Source organism: Notamacropus eugenii, chromosome 4 (assembly GCF_028372415.1).
Source record: "Notamacropus eugenii isolate mMacEug1 chromosome 4, mMacEug1.pri_v2, whole genome shotgun sequence".
In the NCBI taxonomy this organism is placed as follows: Eukaryota; Metazoa; Chordata; class Mammalia; order Diprotodontia; family Macropodidae; genus Notamacropus; species Notamacropus eugenii.
The window spans coordinates 125,526,105-125,552,599 of NC_092875.1; the positions used below are offsets into that span (position 1 = coordinate 125,526,105).

At 39.2% G+C, this 26,495-nt stretch overlaps 1 protein-coding gene across 4 annotated transcripts in view; it reads left to right on the forward strand.

The window, feature by feature from the left end:
• Positions 1 to 831: 831 nt before the first annotated feature.
• The window catches only part of ENPP2 (ectonucleotide pyrophosphatase/phosphodiesterase 2), a 177,135-nt gene continuing 151,471 nt past the window's right edge, over positions 832 to 26,495 (forward strand). For all 4 annotated transcript variants that reach the window (XM_072603207.1, XM_072603210.1, XM_072603214.1 and 1 more), the window contains exon 1: positions 832 to 1,089. In XM_072603207.1, the coding sequence (XP_072459308.1) occupies positions 1,069 to 1,089 (21 nt within the window). In that variant the 5' untranslated portion in view covers positions 832 to 1,068. The remainder of the gene's footprint in view (positions 1,090 to 26,495) is intronic.

Consider the following 26,495-nt stretch of genomic DNA (forward strand, 5'->3'; position numbering starts at 1 on the left):
TTCTTTGTATCAGGGCATGATTTATAGTGCTGTGCTCTTTTAGTGTTACGTTCCAGAAGGTGTCATTAGGAACCTATGTAAAACCTAAGTACTGTTGTGGTTAAGTTGGTTTTCAGTTGCACCTCACTCTGTGGGACCCCATTTGAGGTTTCTTGGCAAAGATACTTGTCATTTCTTATTTTACAGATGAGGAAACTGAGGCAAACAGGATTAAGTGACGCCCAATGTTGCACTGTTAGAAAGTGTCTGAGGCGAGATTTGAACTCAAGAAGATGTGTTTTTCTGGTTCCAAGTCCAGCACTCTATCCACTGCACCACCTAGCCACCCCAGGCATTTTATTAGACACCAACTACATGCCAGGCACTGAGCTAGAGGGCTTGGACATTCAAAGGCAAACAAGAAAACTGCCCACGTCTTTAAGGAGTTTACATTCCACAGGGGAAGCAACATGTACAAAGATTAGCAAATGCAAAATATGTACAAAGTAAAAATCTTTGGTGAACCTGTGGTGAGCATGAATAAGAACTGGTGGAAGGACTACATTAACAACACACCAGGTCTATCCTACAAAAATCCTTTTAGACACAAGGGAAAATAATCTGAAAGTTGGGGCGGGGGGTTTAGGGGAAATGGCAGAGATCACAGAGATCTTCTTTAAGAGATTATGTGGTGAAAAATTAACTTGACCCTGTTTGGGGGGTGGTGGTGGTGCAGATGATTTAGACGACAGGCCCGTCTTCGGTGATCTGACACTTTCCTTCCATCCAGTTCTTGTAGTCAAAGGTCATGTGTATGCCTGTAAAACACTATCTGGTAAAAGCAGCTCCTTTGTTCAAAGGCCATCTTCCAATTGAATCATTGTCCCCAAGGACAGCTGCCCCCTGACTTCATCTGCATTGGAGAAGTCTCAAACGCAAACGACAGTGCAAACAAGACCAGCCGGCTCTTCGCACTTGGAGCACAACTCCATCAGCTGTCCTGGGCCCTCAGGGACAAGATCTCTCCCGGCTGCCCCCACTGACCCTCCCGAGCTCTCCGGAAAAAAGGCAGAACGCATCGGTGGCAGCATGAGCGCTAAAGACCAACCGGTACGGTAGGAGACTGACTCTCCCTCCCCTCCTTCTGTTGTGCAAGCGGCATCTGTGAACTGCTCTTAGGTCAGGAAGGAAAGTTGGAGGGGAAGCAAAGTAACAATTTTCCCCAATACCCCTCCCTATTAAGATGAAGCGGTTCTAAAGACAGTAATCTGGGACGCTCTGAGTAGCCCCAGAAGCAGAACCCAGCTCCTTGCAAGTTGTATTTGCCAAACAGCATTTTGGTTTGGAAATTGAGTGTTTCATTTCTTGAAAAGGAGAAGATAATCTATCCAGCGATTGTGTAATGTGCAGCTGAGTGGCGTGTTCTTCTTTGGAAAGCTGTTTGCCTTTTGAGTTAGTAGGAAAAGGGAGTGCAAACTGGTTTCTAGGCATTCACATCCTGAATTTTGTTATTCACTGTGTCAGTCAAGGGACAGGCTTCACTTTGCATTTATTAGCTGTTGAATCTATCATTTTGTGCAGATGGTGGGCAGTCTTGGAACAATCTATTTCAGGGATGAGTTCTTGGAACACAAGCGTGTTAATTTCCTGTGCATTTCAGACAGTCTTTCTCCCTTTCCTTGCTTCTTAGAGTGAGAGCAGAGGCAGTGATTATCATTTAGAAGGAGGGGGCTCTTAACCTTTTTGGAGACATGGATCCCTTTGGTAGTCTGGATTCTTTCTCAGAATAATATTTTTTACATGCATAAAACACATAGGTTTTAAAAGGAAACCACGTCCATGGAAATAAAGATGCATTTCTTTTTCTCATCCAAGTTCATTCCCTGAAATCTCCCTATGGATATGGACCTCAGATTAAGAACACTTGATCTATAGATAAGAAGGAGCACATTTCTAATTCTAATAAAAAAGTATTTTATACTTGTTTTTCTGTTATGTCCCTATCTTTGCCTCCTGCCCCCTTGACTTATGCTTTTGAATTACTGTGCCCAGTAACCCTAGGAAGAAACTTGCTTGACACACTTGGTCTCTAAACAGATTATCTATCCTTTTGATCTTTAATTGCTCATTATTAATACAAACAGACTTGTTTGGGGAGTACTGTGAGGAAAGATCATTGCCTTTGGCTTGGAAGCCTCCTGGAGCGGTCTCAAGGTTTCCCAAATTACCTTGCTTGGAAATGGTGTTCCTTTTAGCAGGAAATTGAAGAGTTTCTAGTTTAGCTAGACAATCAGAGGAGGGGAAGATGAAAACCTATGTATTTATTGATTGGCATATCAGAGACTGGAAGAGCTAATGCTCAACATGGCATTTTTTTGTGTGATAAAGCATGAAGAGATCTGCATTCAAAAAAAGTAGAACTACCAGAAAACTGTCTACATCTAGAGTTCACTCTTTCTGGGAATTTGAGATGATTAGAAAAAGACCTTTTTCAAGACAGTAGGTTTCCTTCTCAGTCCATGCATAGGCTTTGACTCTAAAATATTTCGATTACTTCTGTTCTGGGCTTCTGTGAGTTATGGTATTTCCTTGCATGTTGTCTTTGGGAAAGAGGAGAGGTTGTGAATTCCTTTGCCCTTTAGACTTTGCACAGACAATTTCCCATCACTCATGCAGTGACTCTGACTCTCTAGCTCCCTCTTGCTACACAAGGCCATAGAAGAAGAAGCTTCTTTGAAATCCTTCATCTTCAATGGCGTGTGTACAGAAGAAAGGTATTCCCCTCAACTACTCAGAGAGGAAGGAAGAAGGATGAAGAAGACAAATAGGAAGAGGTAGAGAGGTAGGCAGTTTGCCATGAATAAATGAGTCAGTCAACTGGGGAAGATAAATAGAAAACAATGGAATCAAAGGATTTTGAAAATTCGTTCTAGTCCCCTTTGTTTTGTCTTTGGGGAGTTGTGGTGAGTCAACATCTTGTTTTCATTTTCTTTCTAAAAACTTGGTGGATGTTCAACATTTTAAAAGAGAATGACCTGCCAGGTCTTTTAAAATGGTTGTAGATAGGATTTGATTTATTTATTTTTGTTAATTTGTATTGTGAAGGTGGACTATCAGAGAGCAAAGGTGTGTCTGAAAAGACAAATACATGAAATGTTGTAGAGATAGAGGATATTTGAACCAGAAGGACACTTAGAGATTGTCTAGTCCGTTTTAGTTTTCCTTGACTCCAGAGGGTAGGACTAGGAACAATGGTTGCCCACAAGCAAAGTTAGGTTTGATATAAGGAAAAATTGCTTTTTTTGATAGACATATGATTTTTATCAAATTAAGAAACTACTGATGAGAAAATTCCTCTATCAATGTGAATAGGCACCTTCTCTGCAACTTAGGGTTTTAGAAAGTTATCAGGGGCATCTAGTAGTTCTGTGACTTGCTCAAGGTCTTAGAGTCCATATGGGCAAGATGTGGGATTTGAATTCTGGTCTTCCTAAAACCAGTTCTCTGTCCACTGTAATTAAAGTTGTCTTAGAATAAAAGGATCAGCCTTTGGATGTCCAGGTTTCCCTTGCATTGGAGGTCTTTGAGCAGAAGCTAAACAAGCATTTATCAAGAATATTGGAGAACAGTTGGATAAAGGGAGAAGTTAGACTAAATGACCTCCTAGGTCTCTATTAGCTCTGAAATCATGGGAACCACATTATTTTACAGATGAACTAATAGACTGATACTTAGTTAACTTGCTCAAAATCCTATATAATTAGCAAGTAGTCAAATCAAAACTAGAACTCAGGTCCAAGAAGCCAGAGCTAAACCATACAACCTCCTTTCCTTGTGTATGTGCCTTCAATCACCGGGAATACAGATGTAAGAGTGAGATAGTGCCTATCTTCAGGTGCATGCATGATAACAGGGAGGAACATCACATCCCAGGGAGTGAGTGGTGAACAGGAAAAGGAGTTAGGAGTTTTGGTCTCGAGTCACAGGCATTGTGGGGTTGGAGTTCAAAAGCAGTGACAGAGAAGATGATAAGATGGCCCTGGAGAGGATGGCTAGATGGGATATGAGCCATAGTTTGATCTGGGGCTGGAGATATATGGTGGGCAAGGTTAGTTTCTACTTATTCACCAGCTAGGGCAGTTCAACCCAGAGTGTGTTTCAAAGCTGGGAGACTGGAGACATGGTTTCTGGAGGTCCAGCCTGGAGGGTTCTGTTCCATATACATGGAGAAGCAGGGCAACAGCAAGGAAGATGGCAGAATGGCCTGTATTGGATGATTGAATCTGATGGAAAGCATTCTTGGAAGTCTTCTGTACCTACCCCATGCAAAAGTAATCTCTTCTTCCTCTGAATTCATTCTTTACCAGTAGCAACATCTGGACTAGACAAAATTTGTTCTTTTGTTTGTGTGTCTCTCCACCTGCTGTTAAAATTCATTTGCTTACCTTTTTCACCTCTAAGGTTGGCTCTATGATGGGTTACCATGGACAGGAGAATTCATTGCCCAGTGGCCAAGCTTCTGGAGATGAACATGTGAAGGGAGAGGTGAACTAGTTGTATGAGAAAATGATTTACTTTTCTGAAACTGATTTCATGTAAGACTAGAATATTTAACTCTACTAAATGGTTGTGGTATCTGGGTCTGGTGACCTCTGCTTGGGTACATCTGAAGGAATAAGGAAGTAGGAAGGTGTTCTCAAGGACACAGCCATTGTTAACTTTGGGAAAACTCACCACTGCTCAGCCATTGCTATTGGCTATGCTTTAAGAATTCCATCAGCATGAAGTATAATACACTGTGAGAGATTCTCTCCAGGGACATAAAGAACACTGGGCAACACAGACACACTGGGAAATCTAGCTTACTCCCCCTCATACTCTATGATTCAACAACATTAGCATTCTTGCTATTCTGGGCACATGCCATTGTCTCTCTCTCCCTTTTCACTGGTTATCCTCCACTCTTGGGAATGCTCTCTTTTCACCTCCACTGCCCCTTTTTACTGGCATTCTTTCATATGCAGCTCAAATCCCATCTCTGCAGGGGACCTTTCCCAGCCTCCCCTTCTTCCCACACCAATCCTAGTGCCTTCCCTCTGAAGATTACCTTCTATTTACCCTGCATATCTCTTGTATGTACATAGTTCTTTGCATGTTGTCTCCCCCGTTAGAGTGTGAGCCCCTTAAGGCCAGGGACTGTATTTGTAACTCTCTTTGTATCTTCAGTGTTTAGCACTGTGTCTGGCACATAGTTAGGACTCAGTAAATACTTGTTGATTGAATGAAATAACCAACCTCCTACACAGCTGCTCTTCTCTGCTGCTATCTTTCTTATATTCCCTGCTGAAAATATAGTTAGGAACACTGTAACATGACCCAAAGACCTGTATTACCTTGGCTTTTATAGCTTGTCACTATAGAGAGCCTGAGAGAAGGAGAAAGGCTGGTGCCCTTGTTAAGGGTATTGACAACAGTCATTGCCTTACTGTTCCACAGAACAGTTGCTCAGTATTCCTGTTTGGGAGAACCTATAGCTAGCATTTTGGAGAAGAGTACACATTTTGCATGTAACTGATTTAATGCTGTGGTGGACTGCAACAAACGTAAGGGATGAGAGAATCCAGATTCTATTGGCCGTCTTCCATTCTTAAAAAGTAAAGGCTTTGGATTCAGGAATGAGAAAAAAAGGTGGATGATAGGACATGTATGTAGCAGAGGGAACAATGACAATCTTCCTTTTTATTACTTCTTACTGTTTCTTTTGGTCTTCCCATTTTTACACTCATACTCCAAAAACTAAGAGATTTTTTTTCAACCTTATGTTTCTATGAAATATTTGGGACTGTTTCAATTCAAGTCAACTAACATTTATTGAATGTCTATTACAAGCAAGGTACTGGAATTACAGAGGATAGCGGATAGGCACTGGACCCTTGATTTCATTGGGAAACTCTCAGATGTAGAAACTTCTCCAGTGAAGTCTGGCACTGTCTGCATCTTACAGTGTTAGGGAATTACCTGTCTGAGAGCATTTCTAAGTTTAAGTGGCTTGCCCCAAGTCACACATCCAGCATGGGTCAGAGACAGACTTAAACCTAGGGCTTCCTGAGCTTAGAGAACAACTCAGAGTTGAACATAACTGACCTGCTGAACAACAAAAAACTATTGCTACACCAGGTTGCCTTTCAAATAACTCTGTCTGCCTTGAGATGAAACCATAGATTGAGATAAAGGATAATGTATATAGGACACTTGCAAATCTTAAAGCAATATATAAATCTATTTTTAAAAATTGTTTTAAAATGATATTTGGGAAAGTACACCTCAACTTTTTTAAAAAAAATTTTTTAGAGCAATGTTTGAGCCATGGAATGTAGTCACTGGGAATTATAATTATCAGGAATATTGGTAATAAAGGTTGTTTGGTCCGATGAGCATTGCTGGTGGGCTGCTGAGAAGTACTGGGTGAAAGATTTTTAATATTTCATAATGAGTCATCTTGAAGATTAACCAAGGCTTGCCAACAGGACTAAGAGGCATGTAGGCAAACAAAAGACAACTATTCTAAAGAGGCAGGAAATAAAACATTCAGTTGTGTGGCCTTAGGCAAATCACTGGATATTTAAATACTGTGGCTTTAGTTTAGGTAGATTTTAGATAAACTTTTGATAAAGTATCTCACGCTATTTTTTGTTGGGAATATGGGAGGGTGTACATTAGATGATAATGCTATCAAGTTGATTCAGGACTGGCTGCATGATTGATCTCAAAGAGTAATTGTTAATAGTTTCATGTCAACATGACAGGAGATCTCCCATGGAGTACTCCAGGGAATCTGTTTGGTCCTTCACTATTTAACATTTTTGTCAACGATTTGGATAAAACTATGGATGGTATGCTTATCAAATTTGCAGACAATACCAAGAAGAGACAGAAGACGGTAGATGGTATGCTTATCAAATTTGTGGACAATACCAAGATAGGACAGAAGGTCATAGATGGCATGCTTATCACTTTTGCAGATGAAACGATGATGGAACAGCTTCTATGTTGCCTCAAGTCTTTCCCTAGTTTTTCAACTTTATATATATACTACTGCCAAAATGATATCCCTTAAGGGAAGATCTGGTCATAATACTCCCCTAGTCGATAAACTCCAGTCACTTCCTGTTGCTCTAGAATCAACTATGAACTTCTCTGTTCAGTATTTAAACCTCTTCACAATCTGGCCCCAACCTTTCTTTCTAGCTTCTTGTAGTCTCCAGTTCAGCTAAACTGACCTTCTTTCTGTTTCTTACACAAGGACACTCTGATATCTCATCTCCATGCTTTTATAGGGGCCACCCCACATGCATGGAGCACATTCACCCCTCACCTCCACCAAATAGAATCCTTCTCTTTCTTCCAATGGACTTTGAACACCATTTTCTATATGAAGTCTTTCCTGATTCTCCCCTAAATATGGGTGCCCTCTCTCCCTCTGAAACCATCTTGTATTTAATTACTGTGTATTAATTCTCTCTATATTGATTCTATATGTACATTCAAACATATACATATATTTGTATGTTCTTAGAAAATAATTATTATATTAATTGTATTTGTATTGCTGGCATCTAATATAGTGCAGGATACGTGTTGGGTGCTTAATAAATGCTTGTTGACTGATTGGTTGATTGGATGATGGAATCAGGTTCCAAAAGGATCTTGACAGACAAGAGCAGGGGTGGGGAAGTTTGACAGTTCCAAGTTTTACGGAACAAATCCTTTTATTAAGAGAACTTGTTCTGTGAAGTTTAGATTTAGTCAAAGGGCTGCACTTGCGGACCTAGAGAGCTACATGCAGCCTCGAAATCCCAGGTTCCCCACCCCTGGATTAGAGCATTGATATAAACCAAGTAAGCTTGAAATCCAGTAAAGATAAATGCAAAATTGTGCTTAGGTACAAAAAATCAACTTTACAAGCATAATAAGATGGGATAGGCATGGACAGATAGTTCATAACTTCCAGGAATGGGGCGGGGGAGAGGGCGATAGCTACACTGTACTCTTCTAGTCACATCTCTTCTGGAGTATTTGTTCAATTCTGGGTGCTACTGTTTAAGAAAAAACACTGATAAGCTGGAGAGTGTCCAGAGGTAGACAAACAGAATTGGGAAGGACCTTGAGTTCATGATATATACAAGTATTCACTGAAGGAGTTAGGAATATTTAGCTTGGAGAAGAGGCCCTGATAGTTACCTTGTAATACTGAAGGAAGTGTCTGTTGTGTGGAGCAGAGATTTGTCTAGTTATGCTTAGTCTGAGAATGCAGTGTCAAATGCAATGGACAGAAGATACAAGAGGCAAATTGATGTTGAATGTCAGAAAAAACTTGCTGAGAACTGTTTGGAAGGCAACTGCCTTTCCTTGGAGATCTTTAAGGAAAGACTAGATGACCACGTGTCAGGTATGTTAGAGTGGGGATTCTATTTACACATGGCTTCGACACGGCTAGGTGTCTCTTGAATTCCCTTCTAACTCTCAAATGCTGTGATGCTGTGGGACTCAGTTTTCTCGTCTGGTAAATGGGGGAGGTGGGTTGGATTGCCTCTAAGGTCTCTTCAGGTCTTACATTCTCAGGTGGTCTGAGCTGAGGTCCTGCGGTCTGATTCTGCCAGATTTTTTCCTCCTCTGATTAGCATGGTGTTCCGGCTTTGCTTATGTCTGACGGTTTAGAGAATGCTTAATACTGAGCTTAACACCACACAAACAACATTTTGTCCTTTGAAGGAAAACAGGCATTCTTATGGAATTACCCCCTGGATTCAAAACTAATAACTCCCCTGGGTGAAAGTTCTCATGACGCTGTAAGAAGTGCCAGAGCTACTGCATTAGGTGGGTGCCAAAAAACAAGTTTAGATTACCCAGGGAGGGGGGAAATGTGGAATAATCCTGTATTTGTTCACTTTGGTTAATTCAAGTTAGCAGTATGGAAAAAAAGGCTAGTGCCCCCCAACCCTCCGTGTAGCTATGATGTATTAATGTCTGGGAAGTATTAATGATGGAAAAACTGAATTGTGTCCAACAGATCCAAAGTTTTGTAGCTGGATTTGTCAACAAGCAGATTGTGTATTGAGAAAGCCCATTTGGTCAGTAAACAGAGCCTTTCAGTAGAGAAAATAGCCTGCATTTATAAACATAGTGGCCTAGATCAAGGGTTCTCTATAAACATTTGATAGCAAAGTGCCTGGGGTAGTTGTTTTCATGTACCAGATATTTTCCGGGGGGCCACTTCCTCTAAGTGCTCCCACAAATCAGTTTCAGGGAAGGCAGGAGAAACAACAAAAGACTTAAGGAAGTTCTGCTGTACTTGGATTCATGTCTTTTCAAGCCTGAAAGGTAGAAGATACACGATAATGATTTACTCCTTAGCAGTCATTGACCATTAAAGTGAAATCAGAGGAGAAAACTCTGAGACTGTCTAGTCAGACTTCTTTATTTTACTGAGGTAGAGACTGAAGCCCAGAGAATTTGAAGGACTTGTCAAAGGTCACTAAGGTGATAAATGTCAGAGCTGGTAATCAATAATTATTTTGGACAAGGAACTGAAGGGATAATCAGACACCTGCTATCTTCTTCTAGTATCAGTGAAGAGGAGGAAAATCTTTGCCCATATAGCGCAACAGGAGGGATATTGACGAAATGGAATGGATTTTATGTCACAGATTGAAGGCCATTCTTTCAGAAGAGAACATATGGATAGGTACAAAAATGAATTAACTACTGGTCTTGGAACCTTATTTTACTTTTTTTTTTTGGTTAATGACCCCTTTTGCAAGAATGGTGAAGCCCCTATTCAGAATAATATTTTTAAATTCATAAAATAAAATACAAAGGAAACCAATCATATTGAAATATAATTATCAAAGTACATACATATAAAAGGTTAAGGTTATCAGGTTAAGAACTATTATTTTAGAGAAAATTAGAAGTGAACTACTTCAGGCAGTCTAAAGGAAACCAAGGAAAAGATTCAGTGGAAAAGCTCTCACTGGCTGTGGAGTCAGAGGATCTAAGTTCAAATCCTGCCTCTGATGTTTATTACCTATATGATGTTAGGTGAGTCAATCATCCTGGGTCTCAGTTTCACCATCTGTAAAAATAAGGGGGTTGGATTAAATGGCCCCTGAGGATTCTTCCACCTCTAGGTCTATGTTAGTAACCTGAGAGTTGTTGTTCAGCCATGTCCAACTTTTTATGACATCATTTCCGGTTTTCTTGGCAGAGATACCAGAGTGGTTTACCATTTTCTTCCAACTCATATTACAGATAAAGACACTGAGGCAAACAGGGACTTGACCAGAGTCACACATCTAGTAAGTATTTAAGGTCAGATTTGAACTCAGGAAGGGGCACTCCATTCATTACGCCACCTAGCTGCCCTAAGGTACACCTGAGTGTACATCATTATTAAGTTGATTGTCAGGCAGCTAGGTGGTGCAGTAGATCGAGTACTGGACCTGGAATCCAGAAGATCTGAGTTCAAACCTAACCTCAGAGATTTACTGGCTATGTGACCCTAGAAAAGTCATATAACCTTTATCTGCCTCAGTTTCTTCATTTGTATAACAGGGATAATAGGAGCACCACCTACTTTCCAGGGTAATTGTGAGGATTAGACAAAAGATAATATTTGTAAAGTATTTTGCAAACCTTAAAGAACAATTATAATTTCTAGCCATTGTTATTATTATTAACATCATCATGAAATTCTAGAGCTGGAAAAGACTTTCAGTATTAGGTAATTAGTTATTACATTAAGAAACTAAGATCTGGAAAAGCTGAATGACTTTCTTGAGGTTACTCAGCAAGTTAGTGGCAGAGCTGGGATTAGAACCCAGGTCTCCTAGTTGATGAACTATGTGCTTTTTATTAGAACATACCCTCATTACTTCTAAGCACAGGAATTATATATATATATATGTATATATATATACATATATATATACACACACACACGTGTGTCTGTTTATATATGTGTATATATGTTATATACACATAAATATATACAAACACACATATTGTAAATACATATATATTATATATACATATGTGTATATATATAATATATACACATACATACATGCATGTGCACATCTTTTTTAAAATCATATTTTTCTTTTAAATAAATTGCTAGTTTTCAGAAATGCTAAAGTGTTGGAATTTTAAAGAGGTTTCTCTTTTCTCATTGTAGAAGTAAAACCAAGACTTAAAAAAACAATAAAATTATACTTTCCTCCTTATATTCATTGGAATTTAACATCCCATTTCTTCCAACCTTGCTTCTAGATAAAACAAAAATCAGTTGACTAACCTCTAGGTAGAACAATAATCTTCTTCTGAGTTGGCATTTGATTGGACTTCTACTACAAGTTTTCATTGTAATTGTGACATCCCCTCCACCCAACATGTCAGACCCTGAGAAAGCTATCCCAGATCTGAGACATCGTGTGAGTTAGTGTCCTCTTTTAAAAAATCTGTGATTTGTAAGCCCTTACTTATGCATTACCTTTACTAGTCCTATCTGAGGACACATTGGTTTAAAACAAAAGACATTTAATCAAACAACATAGTAAAATATGTGAGAAGAAAGATTCTCTTTCTCCCCCCTCCTCCACTCCATTAAATTCAGCTCCATTCACCTGAGAGTGCATTGTCTTATAGGTTACTATCCTGGGACATACTCATTCTCAATGGAAGGAACATAGGTAATGCACATGACTAGAGAACATACATGGAGGGGAACAGATATAGGGCACATATGTGAAGGTGTGCACATGTGACTAGGGTAACTGATACTTCCAAAGTTGCTATTGTCTTCTGGAAACTGGATGAACTGCTTTCTTTACTAAGCTGGGATTTTTAGTTATTTTCTTTTCATTGCAATCTCTGCTACATTGCAGCAATGTGGCATCTTCTCCATAGGGGTGGGGGTATACCAACTCAAGTAATCGTTCTAGGACAGTCTATAGGAACCGGAGTCTCAAGTCATCTCAGGGGCTTCATTTACCAACATTGTAAAGGAACTGGGTTGAGGTGATTCTTTATAATTCCTTTAGAGTCCTTGACTGTCCTGTGTATCAACCAGGCAAAGAGGAAATCCAATTGAAAACAAGCCTTAAGGGTCTACTCTGTACCACATACTGTGCTGGGTTCTAGAAATTTAGACAAAATAGTCCCCTTCCTTAAGAGCAATTGTGACAAATTGGCAAGTTATATTCTACAGGAAGAAAACAAATGTGCAACTTATATTCTGTAGGGAGAAATGGCACATAGAAATGTATACCACACACACACACACACACACACACACACACACACATACACAAAGTAATAACAGCCACTCTAACTATTGTGTTACCTAGCTCCCCTAACACTCCACCGCCTACCGAAGCAGGAGTTTGTTTGACCCTAGAGGAGCAATTGGTGGAAGGTGCAAAAAGGCAAATACAGGCATAATTTATAGAAAAACACACTGACAATTAGAGCTGCCCCAAATAGTGATGGATAGGGATGGGCTTCCCCTCCTTGGAGGCTGGGTGACCACTTATTGGGTTTGTTAGAGTCAGCATTCATTTTGCTTCTGGGTTAGACTATATGGTCATTGAGATCCTTTCCAACTCTTAAATTCTGTGATTCTGTCTGAAACAATATTTGTAATGCACTTAGTGTTGGGAGCCGAAATACTTAATCCTTTCCTTTTCCCTTCTATGAGCCTTTTCCTGATTCCACCCATTTTTAGTGCTCTGTATGTACAGACCCTTGCTTAGGTGGGGGGGAGGGGGGGAGGTGGCTAGGGAGCCATGTGGGATAGTGGTTAGAATGCTGGTCCTGCAGTCAGGAAGACTTGAGTTCAGATTTGACCTCTGATACATACTAGCTGTGAGACCCGGAGCAAGTACTTATCCTCTGCCTCAGTCTCCTCATCTGTAAAATGGAGGTAAAAATAGCATCTACCTTCCATCTCTCAGGGTTGTTGGGAGGATCAAATGAAATAATAATTGTAAAGTGCTTAGCACAGTACCTGGCACATGGTAAGCTCTATAAATGTTAGTTGTGGTTATGTTATTATCATTATTCTTCCAAGAGGAAGAGGTGAAGAGAGAGAGCATTCCAGATGGTGGTGGTGGTGGGGACAGACGGACACAGCTTATGCAAAGATATGGAAGTGAGAGATGGGAAATTCTATATAGGAGTAGGTCTATTTAGTTGGAATGCAGATCGTGCGACAGTAATATAAAATCAGTTGAGATAGTCTGGAGCCATGTTGTAAAAGGCTTTAAGTGCCAAATAGAGGAGTCAGCCTTTTATCCTAAAGACAACAGGGATACACTGAAGTTTCGTCAACGGGAGAGTGACATAGCTAGACGTGTTTTAGGAATATCAGTTTAGCGGCTGTGTGGAGAAGGATGGATTGGACAGAGGAGAAACTAGGGGCAGAGAGAATGACTAAGGAGCAGGCAGGGCTGGTGGGGATGGCGCCATTTGTCTGGTCCCCCCTAGTAACCAAAATGACTGTACTCCCTCTTCTCAATCATATAGCACTTTGAAGTTTTGCCAAATGCTTTTTGGGCAACAATTCTAGGGGGTAGGAGTTCGAGCAATACTATCCCTGTTGTACAAATAAGTAAACTAAGATTCAAAGAAGTTAAATAATCCACTTATGACTATATAGGTAGTATCTGAGATGGACCTTGAATTCAGGTCTACTAGGGCCACATCTGTTTCTCTGTTCACAAAGTTTCTGCCTCCCATGCCTCTTTGAGTTTGAAGGGGGGAACTGCTGGGCAGAGGCTGCTATATAATTCAATACAACACCTTTTGAGTAAATGAGCTTTTTTGGTGATCCAGTAGCAAACATCTGCCCTCGGTAATGAACATCATTGCTACGTCACCAATCTGGTTTGCTCTGGGAAATAATCCAAAGGTGGCATATGTGTGTATGTGCACATGTATTCCTGCATGTAGTAGAGGATCAGAAATTCACCTCTGAGATTTGTCCATCAGCCCTCTTTAGCCACTAGCTTTCCTTTTGTTGCCCTGACATAGGAGGTCATGTGATTGCCCTGCACACAGAAGGGATTTGATAAATATTTGTTGAATTAATAGGTGAATGAGAAGTCCTTTGTTACCTCTTTCTGATTCGGCCTCAGACACTGGGGGATAGCTAGGTGGTGCAATGAATAAAGCACTGGCAATGGAGTCAGGAGGACCTGAGTTCAAATTCAGCCTCATACACTTGACTGTTACTAGCAGTATGACCTTGGACAAGTCACTTAACCCCTATTGCCTTGCCTTCTCCACCTCTAAAAAACAAACAAAAATTCCAAAAGTTCAAACATCAGGGTCTACGTTTATTTTGCCTTCTCTCTAGTTAATATTCTGTTACTCTCATTTTTCTTCACCATCTTCTATTTGTGCTGATGCTAATTTTCATCTCTGGGTCATTATTGGCCTCATCCCCTAGCCTAGGGTAAAATTTCCTTTGCTGAAAATGCCACCTTAAATCCCTTCCTTTTATCCTAATCCTTTATATCTTTTAATGCCCAACTCAACTTTCATCTCACATCCTATTCTAATTATAATCTGCTCCTCATCACCTACAGAAACTATACAATCTAGCTATGTAATTGAGTGCTAATTACACACTGCCTTGCACTCTTTATCTAGTTGTTTTAAGTATATCAGGTTTTATTTTCTCAATAATATTATGAGCTCTTTGAGAGCACGAACTGGGATTTATGCTAAGACAGACATCTCTCCATCTTTTCTTCAATGCCATCAAGTAGGCAGATAGTCAATTAGTTTATTTTTTATACTCTCCCCAGTGGACCTGTTGAGGATGGGCAGTTCAACCAATCAATGAGTGGTAACATAAGAACTCTGGAGAGTGGTGGGATCCATTCTATCTATCTCTATATATCTATCCACATGTAAATATGTATATATACATATATGTAAACACATATGTACCTCCCATATCCACAGTGCATGCTACACAAGCTTAGACTTCATACACTTTGCCTTTCTTGGCCTTGACATCTCACAAAATCTCTATGTTCCAATCCCTCCTCTCCACTCCAGTTATGACCTTAGTTTAGGCCCTCATTATCTCTCACCAGATTATTGCAATAGCCTTCTAACTGATCTCCCTAGTTCCAGCATCTTTTTTTAAATCCATTCTTGATACACATAGGTGACAAAGCAATTTTATGTAAGCAAAGATCCAGCCACAAGACTCCCCTCTTCCATTAATTCCAGTGGTTTCCTGATTCCTCTAAAATCAAATACAAACTCCTCTGATTAGCTTTTAAAGCTTTTCACAACCTATACCCAACTTATCTTTCTAGGCTCATTGACACAATTTACCTTCCTGTTCTTTGTAATTCTTTTCTCTGTTCCTTCCACAAGAAACTCCATTTGTATTTCCTGTGCCCCGCCCCCCCCAATTCGTTAGTGCCTTCCTCCAAACTATTATACACACATATATATGCATATATAATATATACATATATGTACATGTGATCTATCGATCCATCCATCCATCTATCTATCTATCTATCTATCTATCTATCTATCTATCTATCTATCTATCTATCTATGCAGCTGGGTGGTGCAATACACTATAGGATAGTGTTGGGCTTGGAACCAGGAAGACCTATATTCAAATCTGGCCTCAGATACTTACTTGCAGTGTGACTCTGGACAAGTCACTTAATATTGTTCACCTTAATTTCTTCATCTGTAAAATGATTTGGAAAAAGAAACGGCAAACCATTCTAGGACCTTTGTGAAGAAAACCCCAGCTGGGGTCACAACGAGATGAACACAACTGAATATTTATTATATATATTTTAATATTCATTTGTCTCCCTCATTGCAAGTAGGGATTATTTCATTCCTTATACTTATATTCTCAGTGCCTGGCACGTAGCAGGAATGAATAACTACTTGTTGATTGATAGAATGCTTCATAAAATGAGATAGTTGGTCTAGATGACTTTTACAGTCCTTCCCAGCTTGAAATCTACATTTAGTTAGTTAAGCAGCATTTTTAAAGCTCCTACTATGTGCCAGATATTGTGCTAAGCACTAGGGGTAAAAAGGCAAAAGTAGTCCTTGCTCTTGAAGAACTCAAAATCTAAAGGGAACGATGTTCCTAGTGTCTTTGTGCCCATTTTACAACGACATCTGGAGGCAGAGGGAAAGAGTTTCTAACTATGGCCTTGGTGTCCTCTAAAACCCCAGGAATCTCAGAAATCTGAAATGATTAATCAATACTTTTGATTTATTCTCTTCAAAAAATTAGAAAACACCAAAGTAGTCATCCCAACCCTCACAAAATTTACAATCCATTTTAGAAGTCAAAACACTTGTAGGAAACAACCTGAGCATAGAGATCGACTAGAAAATCTAGAGCACTATGTAGCCTAGGATGGCCTAAATGCCTAAATGCTGAAGGGCAGTTAGAGTAAAGCACGATCAGACTGGAGGTGGGTTAGAGCAGAATGAGTGGCCTACTCATTCCCTCCTCTGCACACCATCACAATGGCCCCTTTTCTCTGTGGGCTCAGCCTCTTCATTGAAATTCTGTGCATGGGAGTTCCTTTTGTTTATTCTTGCCCTGCCCAGGCAAATACTGACACTAATAAATAAGCAAACCTGTCTAGTGAGGTCATAAGTCCAGTTTACTGATGGTCCCAGTATTTCAATGAGATGAAATTAAGACCAGCAAAAATCTATTTCATCAGGAATTCCAAAAGTCATGGAGAAATCTGTGCTTATGGATGAAATACCATTTGTAAGGATGATTGATCACTCTAATATGATGGGGTAAAGTGACTTGGACCTTGAAAAATAGAATTAATAGCAAATCTCTTTGACTGGTATATTTGCTTCTTTCTACTTGAGGTAGAGGACTGGACCAACTGATCTCTTGTAGTCAAGTGGAGGTGCAGTGGATAGAGTGCCAGACCTAGAATCAGGAAGGCTCACTCATTTTTGTGAGTTCAAATCCAACCCCAAACACTTACTAGCTATGCGACTCTAGGCAAGTCACTTAACCCTGTTTACCTCAGTTTTCTCAACTGTAAAATGATCTGGAGAAGGAAATGGCAAACTATTCCAATATCTTTGTCAAGAAAACCCCAGATGGGGTCATGAAGAGTCAGACACAACTGAAAATGACTGAATGACAACAACCAAAGTAAAATGGAGGGGAAAGAACACTGGGAATAAGAATCACAGAATTTTAGAACTGAGAGGCCAGTGAGTTTGACTTATACCTAAACAGGAATCAGTCAGTTAGTCAATTAATAAATGCTAGGAATAGAAAGTAAGCAAATGACAATTCTTGCTCTCAAGGAGTTCACAGTCTAATGGGGGAGACAACATGAAAACAGCTATAAGCAAATTATATATATCTATATATATATATATATATATACACTCAAAAATTATATACACACAAATTTTATATATAAATTAAAGTGTATATTTGCATATGTACATATGAACATAGCTATATAAATATTCATATATAAATATTGACATGTAGATAGAAATACATCTATATATAAAATATAAATGTATTTATATGCATATACAAGAATATACATATATATATCTAAGATGTATCTGCATAAATATGTCTGAATATTTGTGTATATATATAAATATATCCACATATTTATGTGTGTGTATATGTATGTGTGTATATAGATGTCATATATATGATTAATTGGAACTGATCAGCTAAGGGAAAGTACTAGCATTAATGGAGGTCTGGGGAGCTTTTTTGTAGAAGATGGGATTTTAGATAGGACCTGAGGGAAGACAGGAATGCCAAGAGGCAGAGATGAAAGAGAATTCCAGAAATGAATGAAGATAGCCATTGAAAATGCTTAATGTTCAGAGATGGACACTTGAAGACCTTCAGTGAGGGACAATGTCTTCCACTTTGGGACTATTTGGGGACATTTCCACTTTAGCCTGGAGATGAGAAGATTTAGGGAATTATATAATAGCTGCCTTCAAGTATTTGAAGGGTTGTCTCCTGGAAGAGTAATTAGCCTTGTTCTCCTTGATGCCCATAGCAGAAACAGGTACAATGGAGAAAAGTAACAAAGTGGGCAGATTTAGGGTTGATGTCAAGAAAAACTTGCTAGAACTTTCTAAAAAAGAGTAAGATGCTTTAGGAGGGAGTAGGTTCCCCATCAAGTAAAGACTAGATTAGGTCTGCACAACATATGGCATGTCGGGCAGCTGTCACATGACCCATGGCAACCAACCATCGTCAATCTGTGTCTAGTATAACCTCTCTTTGACCCAAAGAAGATTATCCTATTTTAATTTTGGCCCCTACCTACTGTCAAGTTGTGCAGGTCTGGGCTAGTTGATCTCTTTGTCCAATGTATCATAGTGAGTATTATTTTCAGGCATGGTTTGGAATGGATAACTTCTGAGATGAAATTCTGTGATTCTCTGTGTGTTTTATTTATCATGAAACTGCTCCTTCTATTCAGCCAAAATCTCCCTCTTTTGTAATGTCTGCACTTTGCTCCCAATTCTGGGCTCTGTAGCCAAGCAAGTCTAGTCCCTCTTCCATGTGACAGCCCTCCAAATACTTGAAGACAGCAGTTCTGTCCCTTCTCAGTCTCTTCTCCTCTCAGCTAAGCATTCTCAGTTCCTTCAGCAGATCCTCAGATGATCTGGTTTCCACTACAGGTGTAGTCACTTATTGGTTGTGTAACTTTGGGCAAGTCACTTTAAGCCACAGTTTCCTCATCTTACACGAGGAGAATGTTATTTGCATTATTTGTCTTTCAGAGTTGTTGTGTAAAAGCTTTAGTAAATGTTAAAATATTATTTAAATACAGTGTCAAATTATTATTATAATATTTTACATAATTATTAAAATGTAATTATAATTATTGTAATATACATATATTTATTCACAGTCTAATGGGGACACAACATGAAAACAACTATATACAAATTATATATATATGTGTATATACACACGTTATATATATAGCTATATATAGAGATATATACACACAAATTTTATCTATAAATATAATATATATTTATATATGTATATATAAATATATCAATGTAAAATTATAGAGATATAAATTTTATTATAATTAATATTAATGTAAATTATGATTATTTAATTAATTAAATGATTAATGTTATTAAATACAATCTTTACAGCTTATTTGAATGAGTTGAGTTGTTATTACATATTATTATGTGATAATATTATTGAAGTATTGCATACAGGTGTCCCATCTCTGACACATACTGGCTTTGTGTCCCAGAGCAGGTCATTGACCTGCCACACTCTAGACCAGGGGTGGGGAGCCTGCAGCCTTGAGACCATATGTGGCCCTCTCGGTCCTCAAGTGTCACCCTTTGTCTGAATCCAAACTGTACGGAACAAATCCTCTTAATAAAAGGATTTGTTCTGTAAAACTTGGACTAAGTCAAATGACTACACCCAAGGACCTAGAAGGCCACATGTGGCCTCAAGGCTGCAGGTTCCCCACCTTTGCTCTAGACTACTCTCTGACTGTAAATTGAAGAAAAGGTGCTGATTTGCATCAGCAAAGGGAATTTCCTTAACTGGGAGTTTCCTATAAAAATGAAATCACAATATCAGTCCTAGTTAGTCAGTCAATGAACATTTATTAAGCATCTACTTTATACCAGGCATTGTCCTCAGTTCTGGGGATACAAAGGGTAGCAAAGACAATTTCTGGTCTCAAAGGGCTCCTTGAGGGCGGGGACTGTCTTTGGCTTCTTTTTGGTATCTCTGGTACTTAGCGCAGTGCCTAGCACACAGAGGACACTTAATTACTGATTGATTGTGGACTGAAACAGTTCACAGTACAATGGGGGAAATATGCAAACTATTTTGTACCAACAAGCTACAAACAGAATAAATTGGAAATACCCAATAAAAGGAAGGCAGTATCAGTAAGGGGGATCAGGGCTGGGACTTGAAGGAAGCTGAGGGAGCCAAGAGGTAGAGGTGAGAAGAGAAAGAATTTCAGGCATGGGGGACAGCAGGGAAAATGCCCAGAGTTGTAAGATGGAGTGTCTTATCCTTATATTACACAATATATAATATAATATTATATATATTTAATAAGTTATCTTATTATTCCACCTTTTCCAGCTCTATGATTCTGTGATTTTGTTCTTACCAGTGTATTATGAATGAAGGACACAATTGAGCCGTTACCACATGAAATTAATTCTATCTGGAATAGTTTCAGATTTCCAAGTTATTATAAATGCTGAAGATGAGCCACAGAACCATAGACAGTTGAAACTGAAGGAGAAACAGCTGTGTAAATGGAGGGAGGCTGATTGTCATGTAAGATCATTGGGCGGCAAGCCTATGACTGACTTAAGAACAGACTTGGCCTTCTGAACCAGTTGTCAATCAGATGGCACCAGGGGAAGACTGGAATAACGATTCCATCTACAGAGAACTATGAAATGAGAAATTGCGCCAATGCGATGTGCCAATCTGCCCCCTTTTTGAGGAGTTACAGCTTTTTTGTTGTTGTTGACAGATAGAAAATTGCTCTGTGTCCCTTTGAGATTGGGTTGATTTTTATGAACAATAATTATGAGAACTGTCACTACTACCTAATCTCAAAAAAGCAACCAAAACCTACTGAGATTATCTAAGAAATCTACGTCACTTCAGTTGTCAAGACTTTTGTCCTTATATCTCTCCGCATGGCCATGGACTAATTTAGAATTTCATTCCATTTTGCCTGATCGCATCTACAGCCTATTAACCAGTCTAGGATTCAATTCTTGAGCCCACTAATATTTCTCTCCTTCAATCTAGCCTATTCACCTTTTATTTTTTCATAGTTGTTGTTTGTAAATATATGCCATCCTGATTTCCTACACACTGAGCCATCCCCTTGTAGCTATAATTAAACAAGAAAGAGGGGAAAAGTAGTTTGGAAAAAGCAACCAATACTATATTTGATGGCAAGTCCAATCAACATTTCACCCCCGCAGAATCCTCAACTCTGTAATAAAGGAGGAGCAAGTTGCATTTTTTAAACTCTTCTCTGCATTACCATTTGGGTGTTATAAATACATAGCATTTAGTTTTATTTTACTGTTTCTCCCATTTACATTGTTGTATACATGTCTATTGTTTTCCTGATTCTGCTTATTTTACTTTGCATCAGTTGCTATGTCTTCTCATGCTTATCTTAATCCTTTTTATGTTATTTCTCATGATATAGTCGTATTCTGTCACATTCATGTACCACGATTTATTTGGCCTCTACTGATAGACATTTACTTTGCTTCCAGTACTTTGCTACCACAAAAGTGCTGCATTGATATATGTGATCTATATGGAGCCTTTCATCTCCATATGCCCAACCTCTGGGTCAAAGGGAATGGTAATCTTAGTCACTTTTAAAATACAAAAAAAATTATTCTGAATTTAGTGAACACTTAAGGAACATTTTCACATATAGCATAAAAGAGAAAACAGGATTATGTCATGAATCTTCATTTTGTACAACTTTTAAAAATAAAAAGTGTGTAATAAATTCAATATGTTACTTTCAAAACCATCCTGTTTGTGTGTCTCTGAACTTCTTTTCTGTGTATTTTTAAAAGTTTTATTAAATTGTTTTGTTCTTATATCACAAACATTTACCAACTACTCACATTTCCTGAAAGGTCTTTTGTAGTAAAGTAAAACAGAGAAGTAAAACTAATAATGCAGTGATCTCACCTGAAAGTGCATGCAATATCCCACACCTGTAGTACCACCTATTTTTCTTTATTTAAAAAATTAGAAATTTAGTTTCTTCCTCTTCTCCTCTCCCACCCAACTGGAGAAAAGAAAAGAAAAACAAATTCCTTCTAACAAATACACACAGTCAAAACCAAATTCCCTCAGTATACATAAATATCATATGTCTCATTCTGTACTCTAGATCCATCACCTCTCTGCCATATTTTATCATCATTCCTCTGGAATCATGAATGGTTATTGTATTTGATCATAATCTTTACAGATTGACAAGTTGTTTTTTTAGGTGTTATTATTATGTAAATTGTTCTCATTCTGTTTATTTCATTATCAGTTTATATAAGTTCTTGACATTGTTAATTTTAATAATATTATAGTACAAATTGTTCTTCAGTTTCTATTCTTTTCACTCTACATCAGTTCATTTAAGTTGTTCTCTATTTGAAATTGTTTATTTCATTTCTTATAACACAACAGTATTCCATCACATTCATATACCACAATTTATTCATTCTTTCCTCAATTGATCCCCTTAAACTAGTTTTTTTTTTTTTTGCCATCACAAAAAGAGTAGTTTTAAACATTTTTCTACATAAACGACCTCTCTGTTTTCCCTTGATCTCTCTGTGGTCTAGCAGCAATAATATAGGTGGGTAAAAGGGCATTTAAACGCTTCAATGACCCTGTTTTTCTTTTTTTAGTTAAATTAAAATTTCTCATATTATCCTTTGGGTAATCTAAGTATCTGTCCAACTGCACGGCCATCTCAAATCGGAAGAAGCTGTATGAATTCTTACATGATTGAGAAAGTATTTGTAAAGTTCCATGTAAAGCTTAAAGCGTGAAATAAATGTCAACCATTACGACTATTCATGTTATTATTTATTGCTATTATTCTATCTCGCACTTTTGCTCCCACCTCAAATGTAACTCAGTTCCTATATAGCTTTAGTCCTACCAGGTTCAAGTCCACAGTTGCACTAGGTTAGTGGCCTCCTATGCTTGTTACTCAGGGCTTCCTTGTTGCCTTACCATACGTTGTTGTTGTGTTTGTCCTTCCTTCTCGAAGAGGACCATGACATCAGGGAGATGATGACATGACTTGCAGTTGACTTGGATTTGAGCGAAGGAGGGCTGTGCAAGGTCACCAGCCTCACTTTCTCCTCTAAAGCCACCTGAGTCCAGTGGCCAGATATTCATCAGGATGACTGGAGATGGCCTAGGATACACTGGGAGACCCTGGCCCTTTTAGGCTAACGTCTTTTCAGGTTTTCACTTAGAGTAAGGTAATGCCCATTCAGTGAATAGGCCTCTTTAAGAAATGAGTCAAGGGATAAGAACCCACCTGAATTCCTCATCTCCTGGATCAAGCTTTCCTAGGTCAAAGATTCCACTCCTTTCACCTAGAACTGAAAAGCACAAAGCAAGAAAAACCATAACTCCAAGCCCATTTTGGGGGCCATCTGGCCCTTTACCACATGGGGTTACGTGTTGCTGGGAGTGCCTTTCACTCAGACTCACTAACTCAGCAGTCATTCAGACAGTGATTTCTTAAAGTCATGGCAAATAGAAAAAAGGTTGTTTGTGGTAGGCAATGCAGAACATCCACACATTGATCATTTCTCTTGTCTTCCAGAAGAAGTTTAGTGTAAGAGATGGCATTTTAGGTGGTCTAGTCATGTGCCAAATTCCCATTACACTTGCTTGTACATGGTTGTTTGCATGTTGTGTTCCCCATTTGAATGTGAGCACCTTGAGGGCAGAGGCTATGGATTTGCCACTCTTTGTATCCCTACCACTTAGCATACTGCCTGTCACATAACAGGCATATGAATGCTTTATAGTGATGTCAGTGAGGGTGATGAGAGGAGAGTTTTGGGCTCATTTATCTTTGTTTCTCAAGTGACTCAGTTAAGAGAGCACAAAGGCCTGGAGTCAAGGAGAAAGGGGTTCAAATCTGGCCTTGAACATCTACTAGCTTTTGTGACCCTGGGCAAGTCACTTCACCTCTATTTACCTCAGTGTACTCATCTGTAAAATGGAAATACTAAGCAATTGTCTTCTAGAGTTGTGCCCATCAATGAGATAATGTTTGTAAGGCACTTAGCAAAATACCTGGTACATGGTAGGTGCTTAATAGATGTTTGTTCCTTCTCCCTTCCTCCCATTGTACCCATAGTACAATGTATTGCACAGAGAAGGTGTTTAATAAAGTTTGTCAAGTGGATGAATCTAGGGCCACCTTATTCCAAGAGGCAGTGTCATATATCTAAAAATAATTTCGTAGAACCCTGGCACTCAAAGAAATCTCTAGGGTGACTTAGGTCAATCCTCTGCCATTAGTGCTGGAGTTAAAATTCTATCTGATGATTTTGAAAAGTCATGTGTAATACTAAATCTGTGATCCTGTGAAGTGAAGTACCTGTTCCAGATATGGTCTGAGCAATGCAGAAGACAGTGGTAGTACTGAAATCTTTAATCTAGTCACACGACTTCTAGTACTGCAGCGCAATTCCATGCCTATGCCAGAGCCCCTTTTAGAGGACCAGGCTATCTTCAGAGAAAGTGGCTTCAGGGCGACAAGTGCATCTGGGAGCCATTGGTGGAGCTGGCCTCCAACTGTATTTTTTGCCTTTTTTTGTAATCCCCAGTATTTAGCACCATGCCTGATTTGATAGGTTTGTTGACTAATTGAACTAGGGCTTCCTGTTTTGCTTATTTGATATCAGCTGGCTTGCCTTCCTAAATTTGCCTTCATCTCTACCAGGACCTCTTACCACTATCAACTGTCACCTTAGCTCTGACCTAGGACGCATGACCAAGGCAGACTCTGGTCAGTACAACCATTCCTTTGTTTGATTCCAATTGGTGCCCTGACCTAATTTAGCTTAAACTCTACTCCCTTCAACCCAGACTTACTTCCTGCTTTAAGACAAATTTCTAACTTTTTTTCGTCCCAGATGTATGGTTTCAGCATCCTTGTAACTCTTAAACTCATTGTTCCCAGATGCAGGGTTGGGCATGGGCCACCTGGATATAGGGTTGGGTATGGGCTACCTGGATGCAGGGTTGGGTATGAGTTGCCTGGGTAGAGGGCTGGGCATAGGCTGCCCTAATCCTGGGTCACATGCAGCTGCTTGGATGCTGGCCTGACCTGGCATCCTGCCTTTGTTGGTGCTCCTGGGTCACCTCAAATTGGGTGCTGGTCCAGTTCAGTCTCTGGCACAGAGGGTGTCCTTGGGTCCTCCCACACCGTGCCCAACTCTGTCCCTTGCTGTGGATTGGGTCTCTAGATTGCCTTGTCCTCGGTGTTAGTCTGGTCCTCTCTCCTAAGACTCCTGGGTTGCCAGCATGCCCTCTTTTCTGCTGTGGAACTGGACCATTTCATACTTCACCTTCCTTGCCCTAGTTTGTCTCGTCTCCACACTTCAGCATGATTCTACCAGGCTTTTTGTGTAGTTCTAGACGGAGGAGTTTACAGCTGATTATTTTTGGTTTGCTTCATGGTAGATCCTTACTGGATTTGTGAGGGTTCTGGGCTCTCAGATCTTTCAGGCTTTCTGACACTAAAGTTTATGCCCTTTCCGTTGCACCACATTGCCTTGTTGATCCTTACTGTCACATCTCCCTGTCCTTTGAAGTTCGTTCTATCAGAATTTATCACTTAATCTAGATTGTGGTTACTTTCTACTGGCTGCCATGTCATTGCCTCTCCTTTCTCAAGCATTTCAGCACACCTGGTTTACTGTTTTTCTTTCCTCCTAGCTCTTATGCTGGAGTACTTCAATTTCTTCAAATACCCTAACTTCACAGTTCCTTAGTCTCCTCAAATCCCATAATCTACTCCTCCACTGTTCCTCAGCCATACACAATGATGGTCATACTCTAAATCTTTCCAGCACCCATGAGATTTCCACTTGTATGATTAAAAATACTCTAATATTTCTCTTTCTAGTCGTAACCTGCAATCATTCCTTATCTCCCTGTGCCTCCTATCTCCTAAAGTTACACTTCAATCCCCATTTCCACTAGTTATAGCTCATCCTATAGCTTTCCTTACTTTCTTAGCCAAAATATAAAAGCTATTAATATACATTGGTCTAATTCTTTTCTCATTCACACCTTAACAGTCAGACTTCTGGCCTCATCAGAAAGCAGTAGATAGAACTCTGAAGAGTCAGGGAGACCTGAATTCAATCAAGACACTTACTAGCTGTATAACCCTGGGCAAATAATTTAGCCTCTGTTCGCCTCTGCTTTCTAAACTGTAAAATGGGGGTAGTAGTAGTACTTACCTTGTTGTGAGGATTAAGTGAGATAATATTTGTAAAGGGCTTAGCACAGTGCTTGATACAATGTACCTACTCAATAAATGCTTGTTTCCTTTCCTTTTTCCGTTTGTCACTCAAGTGAAACTTGTTACCAATGATTTCTTAAATGCCAAATCTGAATCCCCACTCTCTCCCACCCCAGCCTCATCCTTGTTGCTTTGACAGTTGATACTGTTAACTATTCTTTTCTCCTGTATTCTTCCTCTTCTGTGTTTTTATGACACCATTCTTTTAGTTCTCCTCCCATATGTCTGCCTCTACCATCCTAATACATTTTGCTTGTGTTTTCATCTGTACCGTATTTCCCAACTGTGTATATAACCCAAGGCATTATC